The sequence below is a fragment of the Bufo gargarizans genome, chromosome 4, assembly GCF_014858855.1.
Source record: "Bufo gargarizans isolate SCDJY-AF-19 chromosome 4, ASM1485885v1, whole genome shotgun sequence".
Taxonomy (NCBI): domain Eukaryota; kingdom Metazoa; phylum Chordata; class Amphibia; order Anura; family Bufonidae; genus Bufo; species Bufo gargarizans.
This window is the reverse complement of record NC_058083.1, coordinates 282,150-297,966: the sequence shown is the minus strand read 5'-3', so window position 1 is coordinate 297,966 and position 15,817 is coordinate 282,150. Positions and strand designations below refer to the sequence as shown.

At 55.9% G+C, this 15,817-nt stretch overlaps 1 protein-coding gene across 1 annotated transcript; it reads right to left on the bottom strand.

Moving 5' to 3' along the window:
- Nucleotides 1-2,531: 2,531 nt before the first annotated feature.
- On the bottom strand, nt 2,532-9,047 carry ATRAID (all-trans retinoic acid induced differentiation factor). The gene is made up of 7 exons (XM_044290868.1): nt 8,927-9,047; nt 4,131-4,255; nt 3,880-3,951; nt 3,691-3,762; nt 3,494-3,612; nt 3,279-3,379; nt 2,532-2,693 (listed from the first exon to the last, which is right to left on the bottom strand). Exons 1-7 carry the CDS (start codon nt 8,987-8,989, stop codon nt 2,589-2,591), a joined length of 657 nt encoding a protein of 218 aa, XP_044146803.1. The 5' UTR covers nt 8,990-9,047; the 3' UTR covers nt 2,532-2,588.
- Nucleotides 9,048-15,817: the final 6,770 nt, after the last annotated feature.

The following is a 15,817-nucleotide window of genomic DNA, read 5'->3' as shown; positions in this document are numbered from 1 at the left end:
GTGTGCATCCTGGGAGTTGTAGTTTTACAGTAGCTGGAGGTTACTGCCTCCTGCAGCTTCCCTCTGTCACCGCTCCCCGCGTATAAACTACCTGCAGCTTCCCTCTGTCACCGCTCCCCGCGTATAAACTACCTGCAGCTTCCCTCTGTCACCGCTCCCCGCGTCTAAACTACCTGCAGCTTCCCTCTGTCACCGCTCCCCGCGTATAAACTACCTGCAGCTTCCCTCTGTCACCGCTCCCCGCGTATAAACTACCTGCAGCTTCCCTCTGTCACCGCGCCCCGCGTCTAAACTACCTGCAGCTTCCCTCTGTCACCGCTCCCCGCGTCTAAACTACCTGCAGCTTCCCTCTGTCACCGCTCCCCGCGTATAAACTACCTGCAGCTTCCCTCTGTCACCGCTCCCCGCGTATAAACTACCTGCAGCTTCCCTCTGTCACCGCTCCCCGCGTCTAAACTACCTGCAGCTTCCCTCTGTCACCGCTCCCCGCGTATAAACTACCTGCAGCTTCCCTCTGTCACCGCTCCCCGCGTATAAACTACCTGCAGCTTCCCTCTGTCGCAGCTTCCCGCGTATAAACTACCTGCAGCTTCCCGCGTATAAACTACCTGCAGCTTCCCGCGTATAAACTACCTGCAGCTTCCCGCGTATAAACTACCTGCAGCTTCCCGCGTATAAACTACCTGCAGCTTCCCGCGTATAAACTACCTGCAGCTTCCCGCGTATAAACTACCTGCAGCTTCCCGCGTATAAACTACCTGCAGCTTCCCGCGTATAAACTACCTGCAGCTTCCCTCTATAACCGCGCCCTGCGTATAAACTACCTGCAGCTTCCCTCTGTCACTGCTCCCCGCGTATAAACTACCTGCAGCTTCCCTCTGTCACTGCTCCCCGCGTATAAACTACCTGCAGCTTCCCTCTGTCCCCGTGTATAAACTACCTGCAGCTTCCCTCTGTCCCCGTGTATAAACTACCGGCAGCTTCCCTCTGTCCCCCGCGTATAAACTACCGGCAGCTTCCCTCTGTCCCCCGCGTATAAACTACCGGCAGCTTCCCTCTGTCCCCCGCGTATAAACTACCGGCAGCTTCCCTCTGTCCCCCGCGTATAAACTACCGGCAGCTTCCCTCTGTCCCCCGCGTATAAACTACCGGCAGCTTCCCTCTGTCCCCCGCGTATAAACTACCGGCAGCTTCCCTCTGTCCCCCGCGTATAAACTACCGGCAGCTTCCCTCTGTCCCCCGCGTATAAACTACCGGCAGCTTCCCTCTGTCCCCCGCGTATAAACTACCGGCAGCTTCCCTCTGTCCCCCGCGTATAAACTACCGGCAGCTTCCCTCTGTCCCCGCGTATAAACTACCTGCAGCTTCCCTCTGTCACCGCTCCCCGCGTATAAACTACCTGCAGCTTCCCTCTGTCGCAGCTTCCCGCGTATAAACTACCTGCAGCTTCCCGCGTATAAACTACCTGCAGCTTCCCGCGTATAAACTACCTGCAGCTTCCCGCGTATAAACTACCTGCAGCTTCCCGCGTATAAACTACCTGCAGCTTCCCGCGTATAAACTACCTGCAGCTTCCCGCGTATAAACTACCTGCAGCTTCCCGCGTATAAACTACCTGCAGCTTCCCGCGTATAAACTACCTGCAGCTTCCCTCTATAACCGCGCCCTGCGTATAAACTACCTGCAGCTTCCCTCTGTCACTGCTCCCCGCGTATAAACTACCTGCAGCTTCCCTCTGTCACCGCTCCCCGCATATAAACTACCTGCAGCTTCCCTCTGTCCCCGTGTATAAACTACCTGCAGCTTCCCTCTGTCCCCGTGTATAAACTACCGGCAGCTTCCCTCTGTCCCCCGCGTATAAACTACCGGCAGCTTCCCTCTGTCCCCCGCGTATAAACTACCGGCAGCTTCCCTCTGTCCCCCGCGTATAAACTACCGGCAGCTTCCCTCTGTCCCCCGCGTATAAACTACCGGCAGCTTCCCTCTGTCCCCCGCGTATAAACTACCGGCAGCTTCCCTCTGTCCCCCGCGTATAAACTACCGGCAGCTTCCCTCTGTCCCCCGCGTATAAACTACCTGCAGCTTCCCTCTGTCACCGCTCCCCGCGTATAAACTACCGGCAGCTTCCCTCTGTCCCCGCGTATAAACTACCGGCAGCTTCCCTCTGTCCCCGCGTATAAACTACCTGCAGCTTCCCTCTGTCCCCGCGTATAAACTACCTGCAGCTTCCCTCTGTCCCCGCGTATAAACTACCTGCAGCTTCCCTCTGTCCCCGCGTATAAACTACCTGCAGCCTCCCTCTGTCCCTACGGCAGCTGAGGGCAGAGACATGGACGCCAGAGTTAGGGTTCAGAGGCAAGAATCTGGGCCACAGAAACCTGCAGGATTTGGATCAGTCGGTGACTTCCGAGTCCTTTTTGATGTTTTTATTCAAATGACGTCTATACAGAATGGAAAATGTACAGATTTATTTACAGATTAACCCCTCAATGACCGCTGCTGACTCCTGATTGGTAGTCTTTTGCCCCTACGCCAGTAGCAGTGAAGAGGGTAGGAGCAGGCGGAGGTCATCATGGCGGATCCTGCAGCTACAGGCTCTTCACCTTCTTCCGCTGCGTGCACCACAGCAGGATGGAGAGGGTGAGCGTGACCGAGGCCAGGATCCCGAAGAACAGGAGCGTGGGGAAGGAGCCCTGCAAAACCGCAAGAATGTGTCATGTGACCAAACACCTGTGTGTGCGCCGCCGGCACTGAGCCCCCCTCATTACCCCTCTGACACTGGTTACCGCCATCATAGAGCCCCCCCTCTGACACTGGTTACCGCCAGCACTGCCCCCCTCATTACCTCTCTGACACTGGTTACCGCCAGCACTGCCCCCCTCATTACCTCTCCGACACTGGTTACCGCCATCATAGAGCCCCCCCCTCTGACACTGGTTACCGCCATCATAGAGCCCCCCCTCTGACACTGGTTACTGCCGGCACTGCCCCCATTATTTCCCCTCTGACACTGGTTACCGCCGGCACTGCCCCCATTATTACCCCTCTGACACTGGTTACCGCCAGCACTGCCCCCATTATTACCTCTCTGACACTGGTTACCGACAGCACTGCCCCCATTATTACCTCTCTGACACTGGTTACCGCCAGCACTGCCCCCATTATTACCCCTCTGACACTGGTTACCGCCAGCACTGCCCCCATTATTACCCCCAGCAGTGCCCCCATTATTACCCCTCTGACACTGGTTACCGCCATCATACAGCCCCCATTATTACCTCTCTCAGACACTTGTATCCGCTGAATCCGGGCGCACACAGACACTGCGTATACCCCGGGCCGGCAGGGGTGCACAGAGAGTTCTCCGGACACAGCGGCGCTGCCAATGAGAAAGTCACCACGTGTCAATGTACACCAGGAAGTGTGCAACCCCCAAATGTGACCCCATATAAGAGCAGGAGGAGCGTGGCCCACACCTCTGCGCGGCACTCACCCACATCTGTGCTGTTGCACCCATCCCTCTGATCCTGGCAGATCCGGACGTCGGCGCTGATGTTCACTCTGGTCCACGCCCCGTCACCCCCAGGACAGCTGATATTGGGGGGCAGGGCTCTAACAAAACAGAAGGGGTTAATTTTTGTTGATAAATTTAAAGGGAAAGCGGGGGGGGGCAGTCGCATGATGACTCACATGTACTCCAGACCCGTAAGACCCTGGAACGTCTCATTACACAGGTCCTGCAGAGGATTCTGGGAGAGGTCTCTGGGGGGGAACACAGGGGTCACATACATCGGCATCACTCCTAGGGTTAACCCTTTACTGCTGGCTTCCTGGAGACTCACCAGTTACACTATGGGCATTAATGGGGGGAGCACTTACATGGCAGCCAGAGCGGCGGTCAGATTGATGGTGGGGTCCAGGTGGGACAGCGAGCAGTTATGGAGGTCAAGCCTGAAGAAGGAGACGTCACAGATATGTCACTCATATAAAGAGCCCCACTCCCCAAGTGTAACGCCCCTCCCCAAGTGTAACACCCCCGGTGAGGAGGTAATGCCCCTCCCCAAGTGTAACACCGTGATGAGGTAACGCCCCCGTTGATGAAGTCCTTCCCCTGTGACGTCGGTGTTTACCCGGTGATGGTGTCGGCCCCGGTCACACAGCAGCGGGACACTATCCGGGCCCCGGGGGTGGCCGCACATCGTCTCCCCAGTTCAGTCACATTCGTCATCTCTCCAGGACATGAGGAGCAAACGAGCTGTGAAGACACAAGGGTTAATCAGTGACTCTGCCCCCGGAGCACAGTCACATCTGGAGATGTCACCTGCCCAGTAACCACTGGTTCGACCAGTGCTGAACCAGGAGGCTGGTGCCGACAAGTGACCAAGAAGATGGGGCAGACAATCCTAGCGCCTCAGGGGCCTGGGCTATATTCTGGGGGATAGCAGTATCTGATCACCACGAGACCAGGCGGCTGTGACCCCGGCATTATATCCTTCAGCTGGTGCCGTACTGTACCCTGAACAGAGGGTGGGGGAAAGAATGCTCCTCCGCCGCCGCCGTACACTGCTACTCCAACGTACACTGCTACTCCTCCTCCGCCGCCATACACTGCTACTCCTCCTCCGCCGCCATACACTGCTACTCCTCCTCCACCGCCATACACTGCTACTCCTCCTCCGCCGCCATACACTGCTACTCCTCCTCCGCCGCCATACACTGCTACTCCTCCTCCGCCGCCATACACTGCTACTCCTCCTCCGCCGCCATACACTGCTACTCCTCCTCCGCCGCCATACACTGCTACTCCAACGTACACTGCTACTCCAACGTACACTGCTACTCCAACGTACACTGCCATACACTGCTACTCCAACGTACACTGCTACTCCTCCTCCTCCACCGCCGTACACTGCTACTCCTCTGCCACTATACACTGCTACTCCTCCTCCGCCATACACTGCTACTCCTCCACCGCCATACACTGCTACTCCTCCTCCACCGCCATACACTGCTACTCCTCCTCCACCGCCATACACTGCTACTCCTCCTCCACCGCCGTACACTGCTACTCCTCTGCCACCGCCGTACACTGCTACTCCTCTGCCACTATACACTGCTACTCCTCCTCCGCCGCCATACACTGCTACTCCTCCGCCACCATACACTGCTACTCCTCCTCCACCGCCGTACACTGCTACTCCTCCTCCACCGCCGTACACTGCTACTCCTCCTCCACCGCCGTACACTGCTACTCCTCCTCCACCGCCGTACACTGCTACTCCTCCTCCGCCGCCATACACTGCTACTCCTCCACCGCCATACACTGCTACTCCACCGCCATACACTTCTACTCCTCCTCCACCGCCGTACACTGCTACTCCTCTGCCACCATACACTGCTACTCCTCTGCCACCATACACTGCTACTCCTCTGCCACCATACACTGCTACTCCTCTGCCACCATACACTGCTACTCCTCTGCCACCATACACTGCTACTCCTCTGCCACCATACACTGCTACTCCTCTGCCACCATACACTGCTACTCCTCTGCCACTATACACTGCTACTCCTCCTCCGCCATACACTGCTACTCCTCCTCCGCCATACACTGCTACTCCTCCTCCGCCATACACTGCTACTCCTCCTCCGCCATACACTGCTACTCCTCCTCCGCCATACACTGCTACTCCTCCTCAGCCGCCATACACTGCTACTCCTCCTCCGCCGCCATACACTGCTACTCCTCCTCCGCCGCCATACACTGCTACTCCTCCTCCTCCTCCACCGCCGTACACTGCTACTCCTCTGCCACTATACACTGCTACTCCTCCTCCGCCATACACTGCTACTCCTCCACCGCCATACACTGCTACTCCAACGCCGTGCACTGCTACTCCTCCTCCACCGCCGTACACTGCTACTCCTCTGCCACCATACACTGCTACTCCTCTGCCACCATACACTGCTACTCCTCTGCCACCATACACTGCTACTCCTCTGCCACTATACACTGCTACTCCTCTGCCACCATACACTGCTACTCCTCTGCCACCATACACTGCTACTCCTCCGCCATACACTGCTACTCCTCCTCCGCCATACACTGCTACTCCTCCTCCGCCATACACTGCTACTCCTCCTCCGCCATACACTGCTACTCCTCCTCCGCCATACACTGCTACTCCAACGTACACTGCTACTCCTCTGCCACTATACACTGCTACTCCTCCTCCGCCGCCATACACTGCTACTCCTCCACCGCCATACACTGCTACTACTCCTCCTCCTCCACCGCCGTACACTGCTACTCCTCTGCCACTATACACTGCTACTCCTCCTCCGCCATACACTGCTACTCCTCCACCGCCATACACTGCTACTCCAACGTACACTGCTACTCCTCTGCCACTATACACTGCTACTCCTCCTCCGCCGCCATACACTGCTACTCCTCCACCGCCATACACTGCTACTACTCCTCCTCCTCCACCGCCGTACACTGCTACTCCTCTGCCACTATACACTGCTACTCCTCCTCCGCCATACACTGCTACTCCAACGTACACTGCTACTCCAACGTACACTGCTACTCCAACGTACACTGCTACTCCTCCTCCACCGCCGTACACTGCTACTCCTCCTCCACCGCCGTACACTGCTACTCCTCCTCCACCGCCGTACACTGCTACTCCTCTGCCACCATACACTGCTACTCCTCTGCCACCATACACTGCTACTCCTCTGCCACCATACACTGCTACTCCTCTGCCACCATACACTGCTACTCCTCTGCCACCATACACTGCTACTCCTCCGTAAACTGCTACTCCTCCACCGCCATACACTGCTACTCCAACATACACTGCTACTCCTCTGCCACCATACACTGCTACTCCTCTGCCACTATACACTGCTACTCCTCTGCCACCATACACTGCTACTCCAACGTAAACTGCTACTCCTCCACCGCCATACACTGCTACTCCAACATACACTGCTACTCCTCCTCCACCGCCATATACTGCTACTCCAACGTAAACTGCTACTTCGCCTCCACTGCCATACACTGCTACTCCTCTGCCACCGCCATACACTGCTACTCCAAAGTAAACTGCTACTCCTACTCCTCCGCCGTACACTGCTACTCCTCCTCCGCCGCCGTACACTGCTACTACTCCTCCGCCGCCGTACACTGCTACTCCTCCTCCGCCGTACACGGCTACTCCTCCGCCACCATACACTGCTACTCCTCCGCCACCATACACTGCTACTCCTCCGCCACCATACACTGCTACTCCTCCGCCACCATACACTGCTACTCCTCCGCCACCATACACTGCTACTCCTCCTCTGCCGCCGTATACTGCTACTCCAACGTAAACTGCTACTCCTCTGCCACCATACACTGCCACTCCTCCTCTGCCGCCGTACACTGCTACTCCTCCGCCACCATACACTGCTACTCCTCCTCCGCCGTACACTGCTACTCCTCCTCCGCCGTACACTGCTACTCCTCCTCCGCCGTACACTGCTACTCCTCCTCCGCCGTACACTGCTACTCCTCCTCCGCCGTACACTGCTACTCCTCCTCCGCCGTACACTGCTACTCCTCCTCCGCCGTACACTGCTACTCCTCCTCCGCCGTACACTGCTACTCCTCCTCCGCCGTACACTGCTACTCCTCCTCCGCCGTACACTGCTACTCCTCCTCCGCCGTACACTGCTACTCCTCCTCCGCCGTACACTGCTACTCCTCCTCCGCCGTACACTGCTACTCCTCCTCCGCCGTACACTGCTACTCCTCCTCCGCCGTACACTGCTACCCCTCTTCTGCCGCCGTATACTGCTACTCCAACGTAAACTGCTACTCCTCTGCCACCATACACTGCTACTCCTCCTCTGCCGTCGTATACTGCTACTCCTCCTCCACCGCCGTACACTGCTACTCCGCCGTAAACTGCTACTCCTCCTCATCCTCCTCCACCGCCGTAAACTGCTACTCCTCCTCCTCCACCGCCGTACACTGCTACTCCAATGTACACTGCTACTCCTCCTCCACCGCCGTACACCGCTACTCCAATATACACTGCTACTCCTCCTCCGCCGCCATACACTGCTACTCCTCCTCACATGGTTCTTACAGATTTATTGCCCTCTATTAGGAGACTTTTACGCGGCCCATGCGGGGCCACAACAAGGTGTGTATATGGGGGGTCTGTTCTGGGGTTGGTATATACAGACCGGACCTCCTATATACAACCCCCTGTATATACAGACCCCCAGACCGCACCTCCTCCGTACACAGGCCCCGCACCCCCTCCGTACACAGGCCCCGCACCCCCTCCGTACACAGGCCCCGCACCCCCTCCGTACACAGGCCCCGCACCCCCTCCGTACACAGGCCCTGCACCCCCTCCGTACACAGGCCCCGCACCCCCTCCGTACACAGACCCCGCACCCCCTCCGTATACAGACCCCAGACCGCACCTCCTCCGTATACAGACCCCGCACCTCCTCCGTACACAGGCCCCGCACCCCCTCCGTACACAGGCCCCGCACCCCCTCCGTACACAGGCCCCGCACCCCCTCCGTACACAGGCCCCGCACCCCCTCCGTACACAGACCCCGCACCTCCTCCGTATACAGACCCCAGACCGCACCCCCTCCGTATACAGACCCCAGACCGCACCCCCTCCGTATACAGACCCCAGACCGCACCCCCTCCGTATACAGACCCCAGACCGCACCTCCTCCGTATACAGACCCCCCTACTCCATAGACAGACCCTATATATACACACAGTCCGGGGTGTTGGTTGCTCTGCTGCAGCCGGTGACTATTACACACATGCACACCCGGCCAGATTTAACCCTGTACATCCCACAGCCCCCAGGCAGGTAGCGGGTCCCCCGTGTGACGTCACCTGCTCCTCGCCCAGCGCTCCGCTCATCAGGAAGAGCAGACACACAAGCCTTCCTGCCGCCATCTTACCCGGCCGCGGTCATGTGACACCAGGTATCTGTCACGTGACCGTGGTTCTCTGGAGGTAATGCGCCCTCTGCCGGCAGCCTCGCCGCTCACAGGTGTACGGCTCCCCGCAGAGCTGACGTCACGAGGTCACGTGATACTCAGAGGACAATGTAACCTCTCCACAGACCTCACAGAGCAAAGAACCGGGAGCTGTTCTCATGGGACAATGGAAACCGCGCCAGAGCGGCAACTCATCGAAAGGCATTCTTACTGCAGCATTTTACCCAAACCTGTATGTATGTGTACACAACCTATATATAACATGAGATACGGCCTCCAGCCTGGATACAGGATGCGATACGGCCTCTAGCCTGGATACAGGATGAGATACGGCCTCTAGCCTGGATACAGGATGAGATACGGCCTCCAGCCTGGATACAGGATGAGATACGGCCTCTAACCTGGATACAGGATGAGATACGGCCTCTAGCCTGGATACAGGATGAGATACGGCCTCTAGCCTGGATACAGGATGAGATACGGCCTCTAGCCTGGATACAGGATGAGATACGGCCTCCAGCCTGGATACAGGATGCGATACGGCCTCTAGCCTGGATACAGGATGAGATACGGCCTCTAGCCTGGATACAAGATGAGATACGGCCTCTAGCCTGGATACAGGATGAGATACGGCCTCTAGCCTGGATACAGGATGAGATACGGCCTGTAGCCTGGATACAGGATGAGATACGGCCTCTAGCCTGGATACAGGATGAGATACGGCCTCTAGCCTGGATACAGGATGAGATACGGCCTGTAGCCTGGATACAGGATGCGATACGGCCTCTAGCCTGGATACAGGATGAGATACGGCCTCTAGCCTGGATACAGGATGAGATACGGCCTCTAGCCTGGATACAGGATGAGATACGGCCTCTAGCCTGGATACAGGATGAGATACGGCCTCTAGCCTGGATACAAGATGAGATACAGCCTCTAGCCTGGATACAAGATGAGATACGGCCTCTAGCCTGGATACAAGATGAGATACGGCCTCTAGCCTGGATACAAGATGAGACACGGCCTCTAGCCTGGATACAAGATGAGACACGGCCTCTACCCTGGATACAAGATGAGATACGGCCTCTAGCCTGGATACAAGATGAGACACGGCCTCTACCCTGGATACAAGATGAGATACGGCCTCTACCCTGGATACAGGATGAGATACGGCCTCTAGCCTGGATACAGGATGAGATACGGCCTCTAGCCTGGATACACGATGAGATACGGCCTCTAGCCAGGATACAGGATGAGATACGGCCTCTAGCCTGGATACAGGATGAGATACGGCCTCTAGCCTGGATACAGGATGAGATACGGCCTCTAGCCTGGATACAGGATGAGATACGGCCTCTAGCCTGGATACAGGATGAGATACGGCCTCTAGCCTGGATACAGGATGAGATACGGCCTCTAGCCTGGATACAGGATGAGATACGGCCTCTAGCCTGGATACAGGATGAGATACGGCCTCTAGCCTGGATACAGGATGAGATACGGCCTCCAGCCTGGATACAGGATGAGATACGGCCTCCAGCCTGGATACAGGATGAGATACGGCCTCCAGCCTGGATACAGGATGCGATACGGCCTCCAGCCTGGATACAGGATGCGATACGGCCTCCAGCCTGGATACAGGATGCGATACGGCCTCCAGCCTGGATACAGGATGCGATACGGCCTCCAGCCTGGATACAGGATGCGATACGGCCTCTAGCCTGGATACAGGATGAGATACGGCCTCTAGCCTGGATACAGGATGCGATACGGCCTCTAGCCTGGATACAGGATGAGATACGGCCTCTAGCCTGGATACAGGATGAGATACGGCCTCTAGCCTGGATACAGGATGAGATACGGCCTCCAGCCTGGATACAGGATGAGATACGGCCTCCAGCCTGGATACAGGATGAGATACGGCCTCAAGCCTGGATACAGGATGCGATACGGCCTCCAGCCTGGATACAGGATGCGATACGGCCTCCAGCCTGGATACAGGATGCGATACGGCCTCCAGCCTGGATACAGGATGAGATACGGCCTCTAGCCTGGATACAGGATGAGATACGGCCTCTAGCCTGGATACAGGATGAGATACGGCCTCTAGCCTGGATACAGGATGAGATACGGCCTCTAGCCTGGATACAGGATGAGATACGGCCTCTAGCCTGGATACAGGATGAGATGTGGCCTCTAGCCTGGATATAGGATAAGGTACGGCCTCTAGCTTGGATACAAGATGAGATACGTCCTAGCCTGGATACAAGATGAGATACGGCCTCTAGCCTGGATATAAGATGAGATACGGCCTCTAGCCTGGATACAGGATGAGATACGGCCTCTAGCCTGGATACAGGATGAGATACGGCCTCTAGCCTGGATACAGGATGAGATACGGCCTCTAGCCTGGATACAGGATGAGATACGGCCTCTAGCCTGGATACAGGATGAGATACGGCCTCTAGCCTGGATACAAGATGAAATACGGCCTCTAGCCTGGATACAAGATGAGATACGGCCTCTAGCCTGGATACAGGATGAGATACGGCCTCTAGCCTGGATACAAGATGAAATACGGCCTCTAGCCTGGATATAAGATGAGATGTAATCTGGGGAAGACATTCCCGGAAACCCTGCTGTGTGCGGGCGAGTATTATCCTACTGAACAATGCCGCTGTCAGCCCTGTGGTGGCAGGACGTCCTGCACGTGTCCTCCTATCACTACTGGGGGTGATTGTCGTATGCGATGGCTCCGCAGATCATCACACCAGCAGTTGGGCCAGTGCATTGCTCGGCAGTAAATGCAACTTGAAGCGCTCACCATGAGGCCTACATTCTCCAACTCGACCATCGCGAGATCCCAAACAACCTGGATTCATCACTAATGACAATGAAGTTCTAGTCCGGAGCAGGCAACGCCACTGCGAACAAAGGTGACGGTGGCCGCTGTCAATGGGGGGACACGTAATGGGTGCAATGACACCAAATCTCCTTCTGCTAATGCCTGCAGATGGTCCGGCCAGAGACAGGGGTGTAATGAAGGGGCCACCGGTGTCTGGATGGTGGACAGCAAAACTGTGGGAGCTGCTTCGAACCATCCTCTCCACTGGTGTATGACCCTGCCCCATTACTACTGATCTTATGGCTGACCCCCGTCCTGTCCCTGTTACTACTGATCCTATGGCTGACCCCCACCTCGTCCCTGTTACTACTGATCTTATGGCTGACCCCATGTCCTGTCCCCATTACAACTGATCTTATGACTGACCCCTGTCCTGTCCCCATTACAACTGATCTTATGACTGACCCCTGTCCTGTCCCCATTACAACTGATCTTATGACTGACCCCTGTCCTGTTACTACTGATCTTATTACTGACCCCCCATCCTGTCCCTGTTACTACTGATCTTATTACTGACCCCCCATCCTGTCCCTGTTACTACTGATCTTATGGCTGACCCCCTGTCCTGTCCCCATTACTACTGATCTTATTACTGACCCCCCATCCTGTCCCTGTTACTACTGATCTTATGGCTGACCCCCCGTCCTGTCCCTGTTACTACTGATCTTATGACTGACCCCCGTCCTGTCCCTGTTACTACTGATCTTATGACTGACCCCCCGTCCTGTCCCTGTTGCTACTGATCTTATGACTGACCCCCCGTCCTGTCCCTGTCACTACTGATCTTATGGCTGACCCCCCGTCCTGTCCCTGTTACTACTGATCTTATGGCTGACCCCCCGTCCTGTCCCTGTTACTACTGATCTTATGGCTGACCCCCCGTCCTGTCCTTGTCACTACTGATCTTATGGCCGACCCCCGTCCTGTCCCTGTTACTACTGATCTTATGGCTGACCCCTGTCCTGTCCCTGTTACTACTGATCTTATGGCTGACCCCCGTCCTGTCCCTGTCACTACTGATCTTATGACTGACCCCCGCCCTGTCCCTGTTACTACTGATCTTATGGCTGACCCCCCGTCCTGTCCTTGTCACTACTGATCTTATGGCTGACCCCCCGTCCTGTCCCTGTTACTACTGATCTTATGGCTGACCCCCTGTCCTGTCCCCATTACTACTGATCTTATGGCTGACCCCCTTCCTGTCCCCATTACTACTGATCTTATGACGTACCCCTGTCCTGTCCCTGTTGCTACTGATCTTATGGCTGACCCCCCGTCCTGTCCCTGTTACTACTGATCTTATGGCTGATCCCCGTCCTGTCCTTGTCACTACTGATCTTATGGCCGACCCCCGTCCTGTCCCTGTCACTACTGATCTTATGGCTGACCCCCCGTCCTGTCCCTGTTACTACTGATCTTATGGCTGACCCCTCGTCCTGTCCCTGTTACTACTGATCTTATGGCTGACCCCCTGTCCTGTCCCCATTACTACTGATCTTATGGCTGACCCCCGTCCTGTCCCCATTACTACTGATCTTATGGCTGACCCCCGTCCTGTCCCTGTTACTACTGATCTTATGGCTGACCCCCTGTCCTGTCCCTGTTACTACTGATCTTATGGCTGACCCCCCGTCCTGTCCCTGTTACTACTGATCTTATGGCTGACCTCCGTCCTGTCCCATTACTACTGATCTTATGGCTGACCCCCCGTCCTGTCCCTGTTACTACTGATCTTATTACTGACCCCCGTCCTGTCCCTGTCACTCCTGATCTTATGGCTGACCCCCGTCCTGTCCCTGTTACTACTGATCTAATGGCTGACCCCCGTCCCGTCCCTGTTACTACTGATCTTATAGCTGACCCCATTCCTGTCCTTGTCACTACTGATCTTATGACTGACCCCCCATCCTGTCCCTGTTACTACTGATCTTATGGCTGACCCCCGTCCTGTCCTTGTCACTACTGATCTTATGGCTGACCCCTGCCCTGTCCCATTACTACTGATCTAATGGCTGACCCCCGTCCCGTCCCTGTTACTACTGATCTTATAGCTGACCCCATTCCTGTCCTTGTCACTACTGATCTTATTACTGACCCCCCATCCTGTGCCTGTTACTACTGATCTTATGGCTGACCCCCGTCCTGTCCCTGTCACTACTGATCTTATGGCTGACCCCATTCCTGTCCTTGTCACTACTGATCTTATTACTGACCCCCCATCCTGTGCCTGTTACTACTGATCTTATGGCTGACCCCCGTCCTGTCCCTGTCACTACTGATCTTATGGCTGACCTCCCGTCCTGTCCCTGTTACTACTGATCTTATGGCTGACCCCTCGTCCTGTCCCTGTTACTACTGATCTTATGGCTGACCCCCGTCCTGTCCCCATTACTACTGATCTTATGACGTACCCCTGTCCTGTCCCTGTTGCTACTGATCTTATGGCTGACCCCCCGTCCTGTCCCTGTTACTACTGATCTTATGGCTGATCCCCGTCCTGTCCTTGTCACTACTGATCTTATGGCCGACCCCCGTCCTGTCCCTGTCACTACTGATCTTATGGCTGACCCCCCCGTCCTGTCCCTGTTACTACTGATCTTATGGCTGACCCCTCGTCCTGTCCCTGTTACTACTGATCTTATGGCTGACCCCCTGTCCTGTCCCCATTACTACTGATCTTATGGCTGACCCCCGTCCTGTCCCCATTACTACTGATCTTATGGCTGACCCCCGTCCTGTCCCTGTTACTACTGATCTTATGGCTGACCCCCTGTCCTGTCCCTGTTACTACTGATCTTATGGCTGACCCCCCGTCCTGTCCCTGTTACTACTGATCTTATGGCTGACCTCCGTCCTGTCCCATTACTACTGATCTTATGGCTGACCCCCCGTCCTGTCCCTGTTACTACTGATCTTATTACTGACCCCCGTCCTGTCCCTGTTACTACTGATCTTATGGCTGACCCCCGTCCTGTCCTTGTCACTACTGATCTAATGGCTGACCCCCGTCCCGTCCCTGTTACTACTGATCTTATAGCTGACCCCATTCCTGTCCCTGTTACTACTGATCTTATAGCTGACCCCATTCCTGTCCTTGTCACTACTGATCTTATGACTGACCCCCCATCCTGTCCCTGTTACTACTGATCTTATGGCTGACCCCCGTCCTGTCCTTGTCACTACTGATCTTATGGCTGACCCCTGCCCTGTCCCATTACTACTGATCTAATGGCTGACCCCCGTCCCGTCCCTGTCACTACTGATCTTATTACTGACCCCCCATCCTGTGCCTGTTACTACTGATCTTATGGCTGACCCCCGTCCTGTCCCTGTCACTACTGATCTTATGGCTGACCTCCCGTCCTGCCCCATTACTACTGATCTTATGGCTGACCCCCGTCCTGTCCCTGTCACTACTGATCTTATGGCTGACCTCCCGTCCTGCCCCATTACTACTGATCTTATGGCTGACCTCCCGTCCTGTCCCCATTACTACTGATCTTATGGCTGACCCCCGTCCTGTCCCTGTCACTACTGATCTTATGGCTGACCCCTGTCCTGTCCCTGTCACTACTGATCTTATGGCTGACCCCCGCCCTGTCCCTGTCACTACTGATCTTATGGCTGACCCCTGTCCTGTCCCTGTTACTACTGATCTTATGGCCGACCCCCGTCCTGTCCCTGTTACTACTGATCTTATGGCTGACCCCCGTCCTGTCCCTGTTACTACTGATCTTATGGCTGACCCCCCGCCCCGTCCCTGTCACTACTATTCTTGTAACTGACCCCCGTCCTGTCCCTGTCGCTACTAATCTTATGGCTGACCCCTGTCCTGTCCTTGTTACTACTGATCTTATGACTGAGCGTATTTCGGTGGCA